This window comes from Amblyomma americanum, chromosome 5 (genome assembly GCF_052857255.1).
Source record: "Amblyomma americanum isolate KBUSLIRL-KWMA chromosome 5, ASM5285725v1, whole genome shotgun sequence".
NCBI lineage: Eukaryota > Metazoa > Arthropoda > Arachnida > Ixodida > Ixodidae > Amblyomma > Amblyomma americanum.
The window spans coordinates 199,225,965-199,243,713 of record NC_135501.1 but is presented as its reverse complement, the minus strand read 5'-3'; the positions used below and the strand labels follow the sequence as shown (position 1 = coordinate 199,243,713).

General features: G+C 48.3%; 1 protein-coding gene across 1 annotated transcript in view; it reads left to right on the top strand.

Moving 5' to 3' along the window:
- Positions 1-582: 582 nt before the first annotated feature.
- Positions 583-17,749, top strand: part of Past1 (putative achaete scute target 1) — a 42,537-nt gene continuing 25,370 nt past the window's right edge. The window contains exon 1 of the mRNA XM_077666440.1: positions 583-1,789. Coding sequence (XP_077522566.1) covers positions 875-1,789 — 915 coding nt within the window. The 5' untranslated portion in view covers positions 583-874. The remainder of the gene's footprint in view (positions 1,790-17,749) is intronic.

The window sequence follows — 17,749 nt, the reverse complement described above, 5'->3', positions numbered from 1 at the left end:
AGCGTGTCGTTGCGCGCGGACACGTATGGGGAAAGGGAGGGTCACGGAACGGCCATGCATCAGCTGACGTCACGCGTGGCCTGACCAGATGACCGCCCCCATATCGCCCCTCGTAGCTGGCTAAACGTGCACGAGATGCCACAACAGGTGCACAGTCGCCATGGGAACCGACCAATGAATGGTCCAACGCAAGTGCGGGCGTTGGCTCTGCGGGCCGCGCATAAAGCAGACGTGCCGCTGGGAGCTGCGTCTGCGTTGCGTTACTAGCAGACCACGTAGCGAGTTCTAAAGAATCGAGAAAGCAAAGCTTATTTATCTATCTGGTGGCGTAAGTTCTCTCAGATACTATTCATTCTGCTAAGGACACAATTTCAACGTTTAGCAGATGTGCGCGTCATCTAGATCTGAGCTTTCGATCCCTGATGGCAAGCTGCTGCTCTCGTTTAATAAGAAAGCAGTTTGTTTTGGCGCCACAGATGGCGCTACAACTAGTAAAGCTTGCATTTGAAACATTAACGTGCAGATTTTTGAAAGATTGATTATTGCCAGGCTGAACGACTACTGTAAATTTTAGGCTTTGGGTTCAACTAAAGAAAAACAAATAAACGCAGCGTGACGTAACTCCGCTTGTCGAAAGGCATGCGGCAGGCGAAGGGTGGGGCGGTAGGAGGAGAAAGAACGCGTGCGTTGCTCTAAAAAAAAAAAAAGAAAGGAGAGAAGGAAGGCAGGAAAGAAGCACAGCGGCGGCAGCCATCATCATCATCGTGATGACGGAGGGGGAAGTGACGTGTGACGCACCCTTCGAAGGGGCGGCAGCAAGCACGGTGGCAGCAGCCTGGGGCGGCCGCACAAGCAGAAGCAGTAGCTGGACAAGATGTTCAGCTGGCTGAACAACGATGACGGCCGCAAACGGCACCCCGAGATCTACAACACGGTCGTCGAGGGCCTCAAGAAAATCTACAAGGCTAAGATCCTGCCGCTGGAGGAGCACTACCTGTTCCACGACTTTCACTCGCCGCCTCTGGACGACCCAGACTTCGAGTCCAAGCCCATGATCCTGCTCGTGGGTCAGTACTCGACGGGAAAGACCACCTTCATCCGCTACTTACTCGAGCGGGACTTTCCGGGCATCCGGATCGGTCCCGAGCCGACGACGGACCGATTCATCGCCGTCATGTACGGTGACCAGGAGGGCGTCATTCCGGGTAACGCGCTCGTAGTCGACCCCAAGAAGCAGTTCCGTCCGCTCGCCAAGTTCGGCAACGCGTTCCTCAACCGTTTCCAGTGCTCGCAATTGGCGTCACCCGTGCTGCAGAGCATGACCATCATCGACACGCCGGGCATCCTGAGCGGCGAAAAGCAGCGCGTCGACCGGGGCTACGACTTCACGGGCGTGCTCGAGTGGTTCGCGGAGCGCGTCGATCGCATCATCCTGCTTTTCGACGCGCACAAGCTGGACATCTCGGACGAGTTCCGACGGAGCATCGAGGCGTTGCGCGGCCACGACGACAAGATCCGCATCGTGCTCAACAAGGCGGACATGGTGGACCACCAGCAGCTGATGCGCGTCTACGGAGCGCTCATGTGGTCCCTGGGCAAGGTGCTCAACACACCCGAGGTGGCGCGCGTCTACATCGGTTCCTTCTGGGACCAACCGCTGCGCTACGACACCAACCGCAAGCTGTTCGAGGCCGAGGAGCAGGACCTCTTCAACGACATCCAGGGGCTGCCGCGCAACGCTGCGCTACGCAAGCTCAACGACCTCATCAAGCGGGCACGGCTTGCCAAGGTACGTGCTGTGGGCCCTCCTGACGGGCTGCCTAATGAGCTCGGCGCGCACCCCGGGGGTTCGTCTCGGTCGGCATTTCTGGGCAAAAGCTCAAGTGGGGCAACGGGTGTACTGGTGTTTGCACAGCGGTGTCTAATGACGTATTCGCTGTCACTCACTGTCATCATTACGGCCGCGCACGTATCGAGTCCTCAAGGTCGTACCCGTCTCAGGTAAGGTTGAAAGCCGGAATGCTGTGACTAGGCGCACTTGACGTCAAGCCAGTTTGGTATAGCACTCGTATTCATTGACAGGCCACTTTGCATGAAAGTTGCGCAGTCTGTCTGCCGAAGGTGACTCTCATTCGTCAGGTTATTGCCCCTTTGTTTGTGCACACCAAGCCTACAATTTTTTTCCTTTACAATATGCTTGTGCCATAGATCATCACTGAATAAACAGAAAATTCAAGTCCATTTTGAAAGATCTTTTAACCTGTGTATGTAGGACACTTTAGGAGAGAATGAATGAATCTGACTGTCGCTGATTCCTCGGTGTACAACACTGAAGTCCTTGTGACTTAGTAGTGCCATTCTATGTTAGTGGTTTTCTCGTGGTAAGGCATTATAGTGTTTTCCATCTACCAAATGAGTCAAGCATGTTCGTACTACATGCGTTTGGATCGTGGCTGTATTTCAGACATTCTGTAGTCTAATGATCAACTTAATACTAATGCATTGAATGCAGCCTTTACTGTTCCAATATTATTTGTGAAAGGGGGAACAGGCTTGAGCTCTTAGCAATGCAAGCCCGAGCCATATATACATTATTCACTCAAGAAATGCAGGATTTTGTGCAGGGGTTTTGTCCTTAATAGTTAGATTGGCTGTCACTTTCATGCAACATGTCTATTCGTTATGCGAATCGCCTGGAGGAAACTCATATAGACTGGATGTGGCAAGTGAGGCTTTGAAAGGGTCATTGAACATGAATTTCATCATCGTTAATCATGCAAATCAGCGTGAAAATTTGTGCTCAATGTATGTATTATGCTACGATGAGAGGGACACCACTCCGTCAGGATTACCTATGTGAGAGAAAAAAACCCTCTGATATTGAAGTCAACTTTTGTAAAATGCGGTAGGTGGTAATGCATCTTGTCTTTAGTACTTTGTATACACACACGGTCAAACCATTTTATCCCCCAGTGATAATACAAGCACATTTATTTGGCAACTGTAAAAAAATTAACGTGGAGAATTATTGGGGTTGTGGGTATTTGTGAAAAGAAAGGTTGTGTTCTGAAGGCAGGGGAAAAAACAGGGTTCAGTTAACTTTGAATGCTGATTACTCACGTATGCAAAGCACTGGAGGAAGAGAAAAGCCCTTTGGGTTAGTTGAAGATACAGCGAAAGATTTTAACATGAAGCTGTCGTCACGATGTGGATGGCGTATGGATTTTTGAGCTCTTTGGATAAGAACTATGATGTTGCCACCTTTTGTACACAAGTGAGAAATGTGCAGTTTTGGATATGAAGTGCAATTGCCATTATGTCTTTCCGTAGTTTTGCTGCACACTTGCAGTGCTGAAGTAATGGAATATTCGGTGGCCATGTTTCTCGATTGGCCGCATGCCCTACATTGAGGTCAGCATTGTTCTTGCACCTTGTGGATATCTGTGCTGAAATGTGAGATAGCTTCATGGGATCTGTGAACAATGAGTGCTCTGATAAGTAGGTCACCAGGGTACATGAGATGTTTCACATGTGCAGTGCTACTACATGATAGCATGGGCATTAAAAGTATGCTTCCTCACTGGTATGCAAGAAAATTCAGTTAACTTTTTTTTTCTTCTTGAGAAGACAATAGCAGCGAGACAATGCAGGCAAATTTTTTTTTGAAGCTAGCAAAGCACAAGCATCATGAGGTGTATCTCATTCATATCTGTATAAAAATGAAAGCTACATCTTTCAAGTGGAGTTATGCACGCCTAAGGTTTCTTTAAACCTACACTACTGCATTTCCCGGTATACTTATTTGCTAAAGGTGATTTTTAAAACTCTTCTTTGAGTTTTCTTCATTAATATTGCAAGATAGAGCAAATGGCTTTGTAAAAGCCAAAAAAGCAACTGCAGTGTGAAAATGTGAGACTTGTTCAAATGGTTCGTGAAGCAAGAACCGTTAATATAGCTACACTGAGTTGTTACTAAAGTTATTCCACTTAATTAGGTGCAGTTTAGTTGATGTTGCTTGTAGTTGGAGTGTAATTTCGGCCGCCTAACGGCACATGTTTCTCTGACTATGCCAACTTCAGCTTATTTTTTTGGCACATATTTGCTTTCTCATGCTCATAAGCAAATCTTAATATTGATATAAAATTAGTGTTGCAGTCTGTGACAGTGAATGACTACCATAAAAAGTTTCCACTTAAGTATGCTTTTTCGACGAGCAGAGTTCTACTGAGTATGGGACTTGCTTGGCAGTTGACTTGTTGTACCGAGTATGTGACGTATTCATGTATTGAGCTTCCAGAGAAGTAGACAAACATGTGAGAATGAAAAAAAGAAATAATGACTTGCACAACATTGTAACACATAGGTATTGTCAAAGAGCCACAGAACTAGCTTCAAACCTATTATTGCAACAGTATAATGGAAGCTCCTTTCTGAATAACTTTTTCCTTTCAATGCAAGAAATGCTATACCTTTCCTTGAAAATTCTGTGCAACGCTGTTGGATTTTGTTGCGAGGCTGCCCTCATTCACATGCTGTGCGGTAGCTTTTCAGCACTGCACATAATCTCTGGCTTGTGGATGCTCTGAGGAAGGGGTCCTGACATGCACGCTGGCTTGCCAAATGTCGTGACCATTCTGCCGTTTAACGAGAACATAGTAGGTGCCTTGTTTTTCTGGCAGAGGGAAGCGCAGCAAATTCACATTTATGAGACAAACTGTCTCTGCCATTGACCCTCCTCCGTGTTTTCAATTATTCAGCGACCACTGTCCTCTTCAGGCAGGGCATGAACCCTTGCCTAGACATGAGATCCTAGGTTATATTGCTGTTTCACTCAAGAGCCTCGCATTAATTTTCTTCTTTTTTTTAATGAGAGCAGTTGCAAAAGTGTGCTTTAACTCCGCGGTGCCCAGACAGTGAAAATGCGGGATAAAAGTTTCGAACTTCTAGCATTTCAGCATTACCGGTCTCTACATTGCAGTAATGTAAAGAGTTTCTACATTTATTGAGATTTATATTATTAGTTTGTAGTTAAAATTACTAAATTGTGCTAAATTCTGAATTTCTCAAATTACTAAAATTGCAAGTGTACTGAGGCTTGTACAGCTGAAGTCAATACTTTATGGAAGGCAGTATTAGTGAGGTTTGTGCATCCTGGAATAGATATGTGCAGCCTAATTGTGATTGTGTGAATTACTTGATGCGCCATTAACTCTCAAGCTCGACTCGCAGTATGCCTTGAGGGCAAGGAAATAGTATTTTTTTGACAGAGTTGCCTTCCATATACTTTTGACGGTGGGTGTTTGTGCAGTAACATAATGAAAAATTTTTCCATTGCCTGCTGATACCACAGTGCAGTTGTTGATTACTTTTGTATCTCCGGAAGCTGCTCTGGGAAGCGTGTTGTTGGTGATGTGGTTTGTACAATGGTGTGAAAATTACTTATTCTTTTTTGGGCAGAAGAAAAAAACTGCTGACATTTGCACAGTTTGTATGACATGTGGTACGCAGAGCGTTGCAGCGTTAAAACCTAGCCATCAGGCCGCGCGCTGTTTCTTTGAGTAAGCATATCTGTGTGCCCCCGTATGAATGACAAACTATGAGGTGCTGTTGATGCTGTAATCTCAGTCATGGTTCAATCAGTTCGGGCAGCCCACAGTTGACTTGACGCAAAATCATAGGCGTCCATATTTTGGGGGTCTCAGCATTTTGCTGTTAACCTGGTTACTTTTACAGGTTGGCAGTGGATAATAGGGAAAGAAATTTTAATCTATACAGATGTATATGCCTAATTCACTAGTGGATGCCATTCAGCCCTCTCCACCTCGTTTGATCGTTTTGGAACGAGGTTGTTACTAAAGAAGAGGTGCTGTAACTATTTCACTGTGGGCTACATAACTGCTGGGAGAGAGTGAAATAAATTGGTTTTTGTTTTAACCCTACACTTTAAATGTGGGAATATGATGGGTGAACAAGACTGCGTAAAAACGACTAGCTAGTTTCCACATTGTATTAGTTTGCAGAGATTTTCGATATTAAATCGAACTAGACACTATAATGATGAAGCAACAGTTAAGAACGGCCGCATTAAACCTAGATGCACATAACAGTATAACACCGCGTCCTGAATGATAATGTGAGATGATGGAAACAGGAGTGAGGCCACGCAAAATGCACCGCAAGTTCCGCATTTATAGCGTTTCTTTTTTCTTGCATATCCGTACCGCGCTTGCGTTTAAAGGATGATTTTAACCATTCTAACGATGCCTCTTCAACTCGACAGCCGAGCGGCGCTGTGATGGATGGGGAAGTATCGGCGAGGCCAGACGTAAATGCGTCAGATTTGTGACGCCAAAGTCGTCTGGGAAAAGTTGCGGACGGGAGATGGAAAGGGGGAAAGGGAGAGGACAGCCGCGCGAAAATTGCGACGACTCGTGCCCTGACGTTGTGCCATCGCCTCGTGACTCCGGCAGACTTTCTTTTAAGTTGCTGTCGCGAATCGCTTCGCGCGGGTTTCGGCACTTTCTTTTTAAATTCTTTTTGTTGAGCGCCTGGTGGTGTCGCTGCGAGACAAAGAAAGAATGAAAACAGGAAAAAAAACAGTGCCGCGCCACTTAACGCCCCCGACGCTTTGGTCACGTTCAACGTGACTGTTTCGTCGCGTTTGGGGGTTTAGAAAACGGACGTTCAGACTTACACCCGCCGCGGTGGCTCAGTGGTTAGGGCGCTCGACTACTGATCCGGAGTTCCCGGGTTCGAACCCGACCGCGGCGGCTGCGTTTTTATGGAGGAAAAACGCTAAGGCGCCCGTGTGCTGTGCGATGTCAGTGCACGTTAAAGATCCCCAGGTGGTCGAAATTATTCCGGAGCCCTCCACTACGGCACCTCCTTCTTCCTTTCTTCTTTCACTCCCTCCCTTATCCCTTCCCTAACGGCGCGGTTCAGGTGTCCAACGATATATGAGACAGATACTGCGCCATTTCCTTTCCCCAAAAAACCAATTATTATTATTAGTTCAGACTTATGCGCCTGTCTTGGCGTGCCGCTCACGTGGGGAGAGGCTGCTGTTATGCTCCCGAATAACGGGCCCGCCTACGTGAATAGAGCGCTTTAGCTTACCGTTTCCGCTGCCTCTAGCTGCTGGACGTGTGCTTAGTGCGCATGTGCAGGAGCAACTGGCCGTGTAGCTTGTTTGCATAACGCTACGGAAAAGGCTTAGCACGCTGACGATGGCGACTGCGCCGCGTCGATCGGAGCGCACAGTCTCGTATGTGGAGAGATAGGCACTACTATTATAGTGTACTGGAACACTATACTACTATTCAGTGCACCTGACCCTAGGACACGCGCAAAAGCACTGCGAAGCCGCAAAACAATTGTCTAAATTTCGACTCGTCTGCATGAAAAAAAAAAAAAATGAGCGAACTTTATTTTATAATCGAATTCTATACTTTCTGCTTAAACTTATTAAACTAAAGCTTTACTTATCAGGCTCCTAACACAGAAACCCGTTTCCGTGTGTGCAAAGGTTCTGCCTTAGCGTAATGGCTGCTTGCTGCCCATGGCTGCCCTGCAGTCACTGCAGTTGATGCTGGCGTCCCTCGTGGTGGCTGGTTATGCCTCTACAAACAACTAGCGCATCTTTGGGGGAAGTTACGGGAACAGTGGTAGCTATCAAAATACCCTGGCTCTAGCGTTGTACTGCGCTGCAGCTTCCACGCCGTGCCGGCAACTGACTGCGCATGCGCGCATCGTAGCAGGATTGAGAACAGCGAAAGGCCTTTGCAGGAAGAGGGGAGAGAACGGAGGTTGTGGGTTCGGTTCCCCAGGATTTCACCCCGCGAGTTTGTGCCTGCTGTTTGCCTCTTTACGTCACTGACCTCGTCTGCGTTTTTCGTCAGCATCCTACGCCGCTGTCCCCCGCTGTTTCATAGCTCAGTGTAGGTTCGGCACATCAAGATGTGGAAAGCAAAAAAAAAAAAAACTGTTCTTCCCTGCCGTTACGTGGAGTGGCGACAATATACAATTTATGGTGTTCGGCTTCTGTGCACGAGGTCGCGGGGTGGAATCCGGGCAGTGGCGACCGCGCCTCGATGGAGGCGAAATGCAATAAGACGCCCGTGTGCAGAGTGACGTCAGTGCAAGTTAAAAGGACCCCGGATGGTCGGAATTAATCCGGAGTCCTCCAGTAGGGCGCCACTTTCGCTCTCTACTTGCGTTTCCTCCCTCTTTTATCCTTTCCTTCACGGCGTGTTTCGGGCGTTCACTCAGCGCGAGGCTTTTACTGCACCTTTCCTTTTCTCATAACCATTATAATAATTATAGTTATTGTTGTGCGTAGTAAAGCATCCTCTGAAGTGGTATGCGCGAACGCTTTCCCAAATGTTGCAGTCTTCCTACGGTGCCGTTCTAGAAGCGTGGGAGAGTGACTGGGTTTGACATCGTGCCTAAAGATGGATGTGACGTGTAGAGGTCACGTGGGTGCGCGAAGTGGTGAAGACAACGGGTCGTCGTCTGCTTTGTTATAAAACGCAATGCTGCTCGTGTACTTCTTCTGTGATTCTATTCTTGGAAATATTTCTGTGCAGCGCTTGCAACTGTCTCTCTCTATATGCGCGTGTACTTGTGGTGTGTCACACTATAAGAGCTTTAGCACAGCGGAGATCTACTAACGTGGACGTATGCCGGACCTCCCGGGTGCCTTTTGCGCATGCGCAGTGCTAGGTGGTGGTTTCTTCCTATACCGTTCAGGGCAGCGAATCAACAGCGGCGACGAGTTGGCTTACGGCGTCTGGCTGCGCTGACGCTCTCCACTGTCTTGCGCAAGTGATTGATTTGTCAGCAGCTTCACACGCCTGCCAGCTTGATGATCCAGCTGGGTTTTGCATAATCAAGGAAACGTGCAATTAGCCGCATTCACGCTGTCGGTGAGTCACACAACGCGGAAGAAATCCACATCATCTTGGGGGGGTCGTAACGAACAAACCTGTTCTCTGTACTCCGGGACGAAAGAGCGCAGAAAAGACACAGACGAAGAAAAGAACACAACTACCGACAAGTCCGTTAATTCTTTTTGGCAGACTTCTGTACTTCATTATAGGGTCCACTGGCATGAACACCCCCTCGTACACCACCACCACCACACCATCACGTGTACAGCCGGCTCCAAAAGTTTACGGGACGCGCGCTGTCGGGAGCAAATTTATCGCAGCGCCGCCTCGCGGCCTAGCTGTCGCATATAGTAGGATACAACTTAAAAAAAGAAGTTAACATTTGGCCACGGTCCGCAGCATCCTGTATTACTCCGCTAGCCAATCACAACAGTAAACGAAATCGGCTTTTTAAAGTTTGACTTTATTAAACAATCCAGGTATCAAAACTGGTTATATTTTTTCTCGTGATTAGCTTCTTGTTTAGGTGACAAAAGAAGTTTTATATCAACGGACTACTTTTTTGTCGTGGAGAGATTCTGTGCGGCGGTCCTGAATGCGGGCGGAGCTTCACTGCAGACTTGAGTTGCATCCGACTGCATAGTATTTGGTGGCAGCAGACGGAGCACACAAGGCCCCTCATATCTGCAGGAGTTTTAGGCGATTGGCCTGTCGATCTGCGCCCAAATGATTTATGTTTCGCACATTCACATCCAGCCAGCTTTTTTTTCTCTTTTGTTGCCGAGTTTACCGGTTCGGCCATGCGCACGCGGAACTCTTTCTTGCGTTCTTTTAAAGACAATGCCGCATAGACATCAGGAAAGCATTTGATGATCCACTTGGACAGGGTGCTTGTATGTGCGATAGCATATGGGAGGAGGAGAAGGGCTACATTCCGAAGCAGTGCGTTTGTCTGACAGCGCCCAAGCTGTCTGGGCTCCACGCGCCCGTCGTGTGATTTTATCTCTCGTGCGAGTGGGGCGGTTTCCCAAACGCGGGAATTCCATTCAGAGCGCGATCTCTCCCACCGCTTTTTCTCACCACCTGCCTTCATCATCCCTTCATCACACCACCTACCTTCATCATCGCCGTTCTGGTGTCCGCACCGACCCGCCGCGGTGGCTCAGTGGTTAGGGCGCTCGACTACTGATCCGGAGTTCCCGGGTTCGAACCCGACCGCGGCGGCTGCGTTTTTATGGAGTTAATAATAATTGTTTTTCTGGGGGGAAAGAAATGGCGCAGTATCTGTCTCATATATCTTTGGACACCTGAACCGCGCCGTAAGGGAAGGAAAAACGCTAAGGCGCCCGTGTGCTGTGCGATGTCAGTGCACGTTAAAGATCCCCAGGTGGTCGAAATTATTCCGTAGGTCTCCACTACGGCACCTCCTTCTTCCTTTCTTCTTTCACTCCCTCCTTTATCCCTTCCCTTACGGCGCGGTTCAGGTGTCCAACCGTATATGAGACAGATACGGCTCCATTTCCTTTCCGCAAAAACCAATTATTATTATTATTGTCCGCACCGAGTGCGACTGTTGTACCGCGCCTTTCCTTTCTTTATAACCTAACCTAACCTAGTAGTTTGGATTATTGGGCCAATGGACGCGACACGTCGCCTGGCACTGGCTCAGCATCCTGCAACACAAAGGCGAGGTACACCCAGAGGCGCCTGCGTGCAGCTGCAGACTTTGGGGCGAATAATTGCGACATACCTATATGCATAGATAGTACACATGAACGAGTGCCAAATGTAAACCGATAACCTATAGCACAATAAGATATTGTGGCTCGTTATCGGTTTACTCCCTGTGAATTCATTCATGCGTGTCTGCATATACCGTATACGCCGGTGTAAGGGCCGCTCCCCCCTCTCAACCCAACTTCTCACCCGATAATTTGAAAAGCAAAAAAAAAAAGTCGTAGAGCAACAGCGTTTCGCGTGTGTATGTTTTCCACACGCGTCACGCTTCGCGGGCATCTATACCGGACTGCGGTAGCTGCATTATTATTTTTTGAAGTAAGTTTACGTGACGTCACGTCTGCCAATAAAGTGCCCTACGAGCCGCAAGTCATCACAATTCATATTGCAATGCGGGTCGAGGCATAACGGAATGAGGGAAACGCGTCGCTTTCTTGTGTCATTGATGTTCCTTACCGTAACCGAAAATTTCCTATTCGCTATTTCAGGGTCTTTTTTTAAAAAAAAATCACCTGCAGCAGCTTGCAAAACTTCCTCAGATGGGGAAAAAATAGGAGACAATTTCGTCCCTTAAAATTTCCCCAAAACTTCCTCGGATGGGGAAAATAGGAGACAATTTCGTCCCTTAAAATTTCCCCAAAACTTCCTCGGATGGGGAAAATAGGAGACAATTTCGTCCCTTAAAATTTCACGAAACTCCGTAAAAATTCCCTGTTCACCAAATTTTTCCCCTCAGATTATCTGAGAGCAAATTTCCCGAATGGGGACTTCGCTGTTCTCGTGAAGGCTGCACATCGTCAAAATCTCGGAAAAAAGAAAAACGCGCTTCACTTACACGAATGTTGAGGATTTTTTCCAGCCAAAACAAATAATGATAAAACGTGCACTTACGGGAAAACAACACAGGACAAGGGCTGGACCAGTCCAGTCCAGAAACTATGCTTCACCAACTAGTCCCACGACGTGTTCTGTTAAGTGAACTTTCTTCTTCTGTGGGCCCTTTCTTTTATGTTTCACCCACCAAACCAGTCCAGTCCTTGTTCTAAGTTGTTTTCCCTTATGTGCATGTCTTTTTGATAAAAAAAAAATCGTCTTCAACATGCAGTATCGACAGGCTCACCACTAAGCCTTGCTTACTCAAATGTATACGGTATTAAGTTCAAATATTGTGCTGTGTTATTGGTTTACGGTTCGTAAATGCACGCGTGTCTCTGTGTGTGTCACGGATATTTTAATTCGGCCTTTGTGAGTGAGCTTCACTACCATAGTTGCGCTGTTTCTAGACTAACCTAACAGTACTCTAACCAAATCGTTCCATTCACTGGCCTAGCGCTTTAGCTTCGGGAAAAGTCTTTCGCTCTCGGAGGACTCGTTTCGATTGATAAGGCCTGCGCAGACCACGTACTGGCAGTTTTTGTTTGTTTTTTTCCCCTTGGAGGCGAAGCGAGAGGTTTCGCCTTGTTCGCTACGCAGGCGCGTTCTCGTGTATCGGCTGTCGCGCTTCCTTCCGCGCCTTCGCTGTCTTTTCCCGAGTTGCAACGTCGTCACAGCCGCCGTCTCATCTGGATCTGACGGCGCCGCGAAAAAGAGACAGTGCGCAGTCTTTCGTGCGCGTTGTGCGCAGTTTTTACCGCGTTTTCGTGCGCGCGTCTGTCTGTCTGTCTCTCTCTGTCTCTCTCTCTCTCTCTGTGTGTGTGTGTGTGTGTGTGTGTGTGTGTGTGTGTGTGTGTGTGTGTGTGTGTGTGTGTGTGTGTGTGTGTGTGTGTGTGTGTGTGTGTGTGTGTGTGTGTGTGTGTGTGTGTGTGTGTGTGTGTGTGTGTGTGTGTGTGTGTGTGTGTGTGTGTGTGTGTGTGTGTGTGTGTGTGTGTGTGTGTGTGTGTGTGTGTGTGTGTGTGTGTGTGTGTGTGTGTGTGTGTGTGTGTGTGTGTGTGTGTGTGTGTGTGTGTGTGTGTGTGTGTGTGTGTGTGTGTGTGTGTGTGTGTGTGTGTGTGTGTGTGTGTGTGTGTGTGTGTGTGTGTGTGTGTGTGTGTGTGTGTGTGTGTGTGTGTGTGTGTGTGTGTGTGTGTGTGTGTGTGTGTGTGTGTGTGTGTGTGTGTGTGTGTGTGTGTGTGTGTGTGTGTGTGTGTGTGTGTGTGTGTGTGTGTGTGTGTGTGTGTGTGTGTGTGTGTGTGTGTGTGTGTGTGTGTGTGTGTGTGTGTGTGTGTGTGTGTGTGTGTGTGTGTGTGTGTGTGAAGAGAGAGACGCTGCCGCCGCGTGGGCTCGTTATGCGGTGGCTGATCCTTTGTCTTTCCCAAAACCGCTCCTCCATACATCCCCCCCCCCCTCACCTTATCATATTCTGCTTGGCGCTGCATAATATTTATTATTAGTTTTTCTTTCTTATTTGTTTGTTTATTTTTGTATCACTTCTTCGTGGTGCGACAACCTGGTTTGTGGGTCTTCTTAAGACGCAGCAGCAGCTTTGTATGAACTGTAACATTGTGAAAACTTAATTCTGGGTTCTTTGACACAAAAAGAGACGTACAACGGTCGGTCATAAAATAACACGCGGTCCAATGTAGCTCGGTAGTTACCGCTGTACCGAGCACGTAATCATCATCAGCCTGACTACACCCACTGCAGGGCAAAGGCCTCTCCCGTGTCTCTACAATTTACCCTGTCATGTGCCAGCTGCGGCCATCCTGTCACCGCAAACTTCCTAATCTCATCCGCCCACATAACCTTCTGCCGCCCCTGCTGCGCTGCCGTCTCTTGGAATCCACTCCGTTACTCTTAAGTACCAGCGGTTATCTTGCCTTCTCATTGCATGCCCTGTCCGAGTCCATTTCGTCCTCTTGATTTCGACTAGGATGTCATTAACCCGCTTTTGTTCTCTCACCCACTCTGCTCTCTTCCTGCCTCTTAACGTTACACCTACCATTTTTCTTTTTATAGCCTTTGGAAATGCCACCTTATTTATTATCCATTTGATTCACTGCAATGCAGCCATCATTGTTTCCATCACACGAATGAACGTTCGTAAACCTCTTGGTTGGTCATTACTTCATTTTTTTTTTTACACACGCAATAAACTTGTCTCGGACCTGTTTGCCGCGCAGATGAGCCTTCAGTCATCCGAAGATATTGAAATCAGATTGCGCTATGTAAATCAGGTTGCGGTAGTGTAAAGGGGTTGTGGCGCCACTGTCCATCCCAGTTGGCCAATCTTCCGAATTGTCCTGTGTGCCGCGCGCTGTGTGGCGTTACCGTGATTCAACTTGGTGTCCCTTCATCATCATCATTTATTATCCCTTAAGGGCCCTGGGTTGGGCATTACATAAGAAGGGGGGGGGGGGGGTAACAAGTAAAGTATTCACGTGTAACTCTGGCATCCTTGCTCGTAAGGTGCGTTGAAGCTTGTCCAAGGACCAACACTATCGGTCTTTGGTAATGGTCTTTCCGCGTTCGAGAAACTCTGTGAAGATCACGCTCTCGTGATCGCGAAAAAAAAAAAAAGTCTCCGTCAATTTGTGGCGCGACGATTCGCAAGTCTTGGCGTCTTTCGACGCGGAGGTCCTGCATGTGTCCATTCCGTTCACTGCCTTTTGCTGTCAGCACCGCAATGAGACAGCCAGGTTTCATCACACGGGATGATTTCGTGAAAGCAACCCGCAAAGAAACTTCGCAGAAGACCGTCACGCACGTTGTTCCTGATTTGCGTAAATCTCCCTTGACGAGAACCGTGCAACCCAGCGAGCACAAATTTTTATGTATCGTAATCGTTTGATTAGCGTTGAGACGGATCTTTTTTCCGTACTCGTTATCCGTCTCGTGGGGCTGCATCTGTAATTTTAGGTTAGTTCGTCAATGACTCGCGTTTTCATCGGTTGTGACGGTCAACGGTCTATAGACCGTCTATAGACCTGTTGTGATGGTTAACGGTCTATAGCCGCGTTCAGGCTGGACCCGGATATTGTAATCTCCACGCACTAAATACGCGCGCAACCTGTACGCATTTCTTATTGTGTAAATAGTTTGTGTATATTACTTCTCCGCCTATCCCCTCTTCCTGTGCCCTCACCTCTTTCATTTCATTTCTCCATTCTGCCTGCTATCCTTTATTTCCGCTGCCCCAGCTCAGGTGCTTCAGATTACGGGGCTAGAAAAAATCTTTTCCTTCCTTTTTATTACTATTTTAATAAACCACTGCTACTAATATCCACGCCAAAACCTCTGAAGCCATCGAAACGCATTACTTCGATTCATTGTGTCGACACCGTAGACTGACGGTAGCTTGCTGGGAATCGATTCTGCTGAGTTAACGACGGATTCGCAGAGGAATTCGATCAGTGCACGTTGGTTTAGCTGGTTGTCACGTTGATCATCCGTGGTGGCTTACCTGAGACCACAGGAAAGACTAATTAGGTATGGGTTAGGTGCTATAGGACTGATGCTTCTACCCACAAAATTGCATTTCCCTAGTGCTTACCGTTACCGAACAGTAGGAGATTGTGCGTCACTTTTTGACCGACCTTTTATTTAACCTTGCGTTCGGCGCACGATAGCCTTAGCCGCTTATGCGCCATGAAATAAAGTTTTGTTTGTTGCGCGCGCACATCCCCCCCCCCCCCCCAGTTTTTGTTAACCTTTTATAGCTAATCAGTCGTTTGTGGTGCACCCCCTCTATAGTCGGATACAGCTTAAGAACGCAGCCTCTTTTCCCCCGTCGAAGGATTCCTTTCCAGCCAATGGCGTCGGCCGATTCTCATGATCCAGCTAGCGTGACAATGCAGGGAGTTGTAGATGAAAGGGGATAATTTCCCTCTGTGCTCCGGGATAGACCCATCTCTCCACTGTGGCGCGCTCCCTGCATTGTCATATACTAGCAAAGTCAGTAGAATCGGCCGACGCCATTGGCTGGAGGGGGGGGGGGGGGTCCTTTGGCGGGGACAAGCCGCCGCCTCCTTGAGTTGCATCCGAGCCATCGGTGGTCTCGATTCAGCGGCGCTTCTCGAACTTGATTCCGCGTACTACGCTTGTGTGCTCCGAGGGGGGTGTTGCTCTTGAGTAGGGCTCCGATTTCTCGGCGCGCCGTCCCCCGTAGCTGCTCGCTCGGCTGACTCTGTGACCAACAGCGCGACGTTCTTGAACCGGTGAAGGTGACCGGGCGCCCAGAAAGGTTGTCGTCCGTTCTTCGGTTCAGTAAAGAAAACGCAACGGAATGCGTGCCACTTGGAACTCTCTAGAGATAGCTAATAGAGATTAATCGCCCTAAAATCTGCCTACTGCACAGAATAGTCTGCAGTGCCTACTCTTCAACGCTGCCTCCTGTACAACCAAACTGCACCTCACGTCGTTTAGGCAACGCTCTGAGATTCCAACGCATTTCTGGTAGAACCGTAATTTCGACTATCATTCACTGGAATGGTCTCCCGAAACACATCGTGAATATTCGTGACCCAGCTCGTTTTAGGGCCGGAATGACGGCCATTTTTTTCAAGCTACTAACGTGTCATTAAACACTGTATAATGATGTTCCTACCGGTACTAATAGTGACCCGGTACTAACAGTCAATAAGATTCAATAAACGTGTTACTCAGGCTCTTGTCATTACACCTATGTAATCCCCCCCCCCACCCCCTCCTCACACACAATACTTCGTTTTTGGAGCCTGTGAGGCGGTATGAATAAAAAACCTTTGTATCAGGTCGATGGCAGCTGTTACCTATAGCTGATAAGTATCGGCGATATCTCTGATAAGATATATAATCGCTGAACAGTGTGCCGGTGTAAGGGCCTCGTTATAGGCAGCGCATGTCTGTCTTGTACGCCCTGTTACCCGAGACCTCTTTGTTTCTCAATAAATAAAGACGGTAGAAAAGAAGTATAACTTATAACCTAATGACTTACAAGTCAAGCTAATTTCTTTGTAGGAAGCAGCGCCCCTTTTGACGTCGTGACCAACCGATCTGCGGGGTTGGCAGTTGACTCACTGTTTGCCAAAGCGTCATCTCACGAGTTCCCGCTCATTCGTGCGTGCGCCACGTACAGTCCGCATTGTTTTGTGACGGGGGCAACCGACCCTTCCGGAGAAGGTGCTTATACTATTGCCACCTGTACCAGTGCGGGCGTTTTTCATTCTTAAGGCGAGGAGTATCGGAGAGGGGGGGCCGTGTGCGCGAGTTGTGTAGGCGTTTCGACGAGCAACATTACTCTGTTTCCCGAGTCCTCCGTATATATATACGCGGGCGGTTCGAGAACCTCTGTCACTGCTCGACGGGGGGGGGGGGGGGGGGGGGGGGGGGGGGGGGGGGGGGGGGGGGGGGTGCTAAAAAGCGGGGAGTGCTTGCCGACAAAAAGAGGCGCAATAAAATCCACCGCTGACTGCTTCAACTTGCATTTAATCTGTTTGGAGAGTACATTGCCGTACTCCTGGTCACCGTAACAAAAAAAAAAATGCTTACGGTTTTGCACTGCTAACTACGAAATATCCCGGTGTTCGAACCCGACCGCGGCGGGTGCGTCTTTACGGAGGCAAAACTCTAAGGCGCCCGTGTGCTGTCCGCTGTCAGTGCACGTTAAAGATCCCCAGGTGGTCGAAATTATTCCGCGGCCCTCACTACGGCACCTATTATCCTTTCTTCTTTCACTCCCTCCTTTACCCCTTCCCTTACGGCGCGGTTCAGGTGTCAAACGATATGTGAGACAGATACTGCGCCATTTCCTTTCCCGCCAAAAAAACCACATTTATTATTGTTATTATTGTGCGAAAACGGGTTTTTTTGCAGACGAACACCAGCGCCACGTACCTGAAATCGCGTTTCCTTTCCGTTCGTGACTAGCGCACAGATGGATGTTTGACGAAGAAGACGACGTGCAATTCACAGCGTGAGTGTGTGTTCAGTTTTAACACCGAGGCCGTGCACGATCGTCTGCGGCGATAGACTATATAGTGCTCTCGGGCAATGGCCAGCCAGGCTGATCTGTTCGCGCCGCCGCGTGTTCGAAACCCAGTCGCGGCAAAGAGTTTATTTTGATTGTCTCCAGATTGGCCGAGCTCACGCCTCGTTCAAAGTCCGGCTTATTTCCCGCCATTTCCCTCGTCACGTGACTAACTTCGGAGGCTTCACCACACACCCGGAGT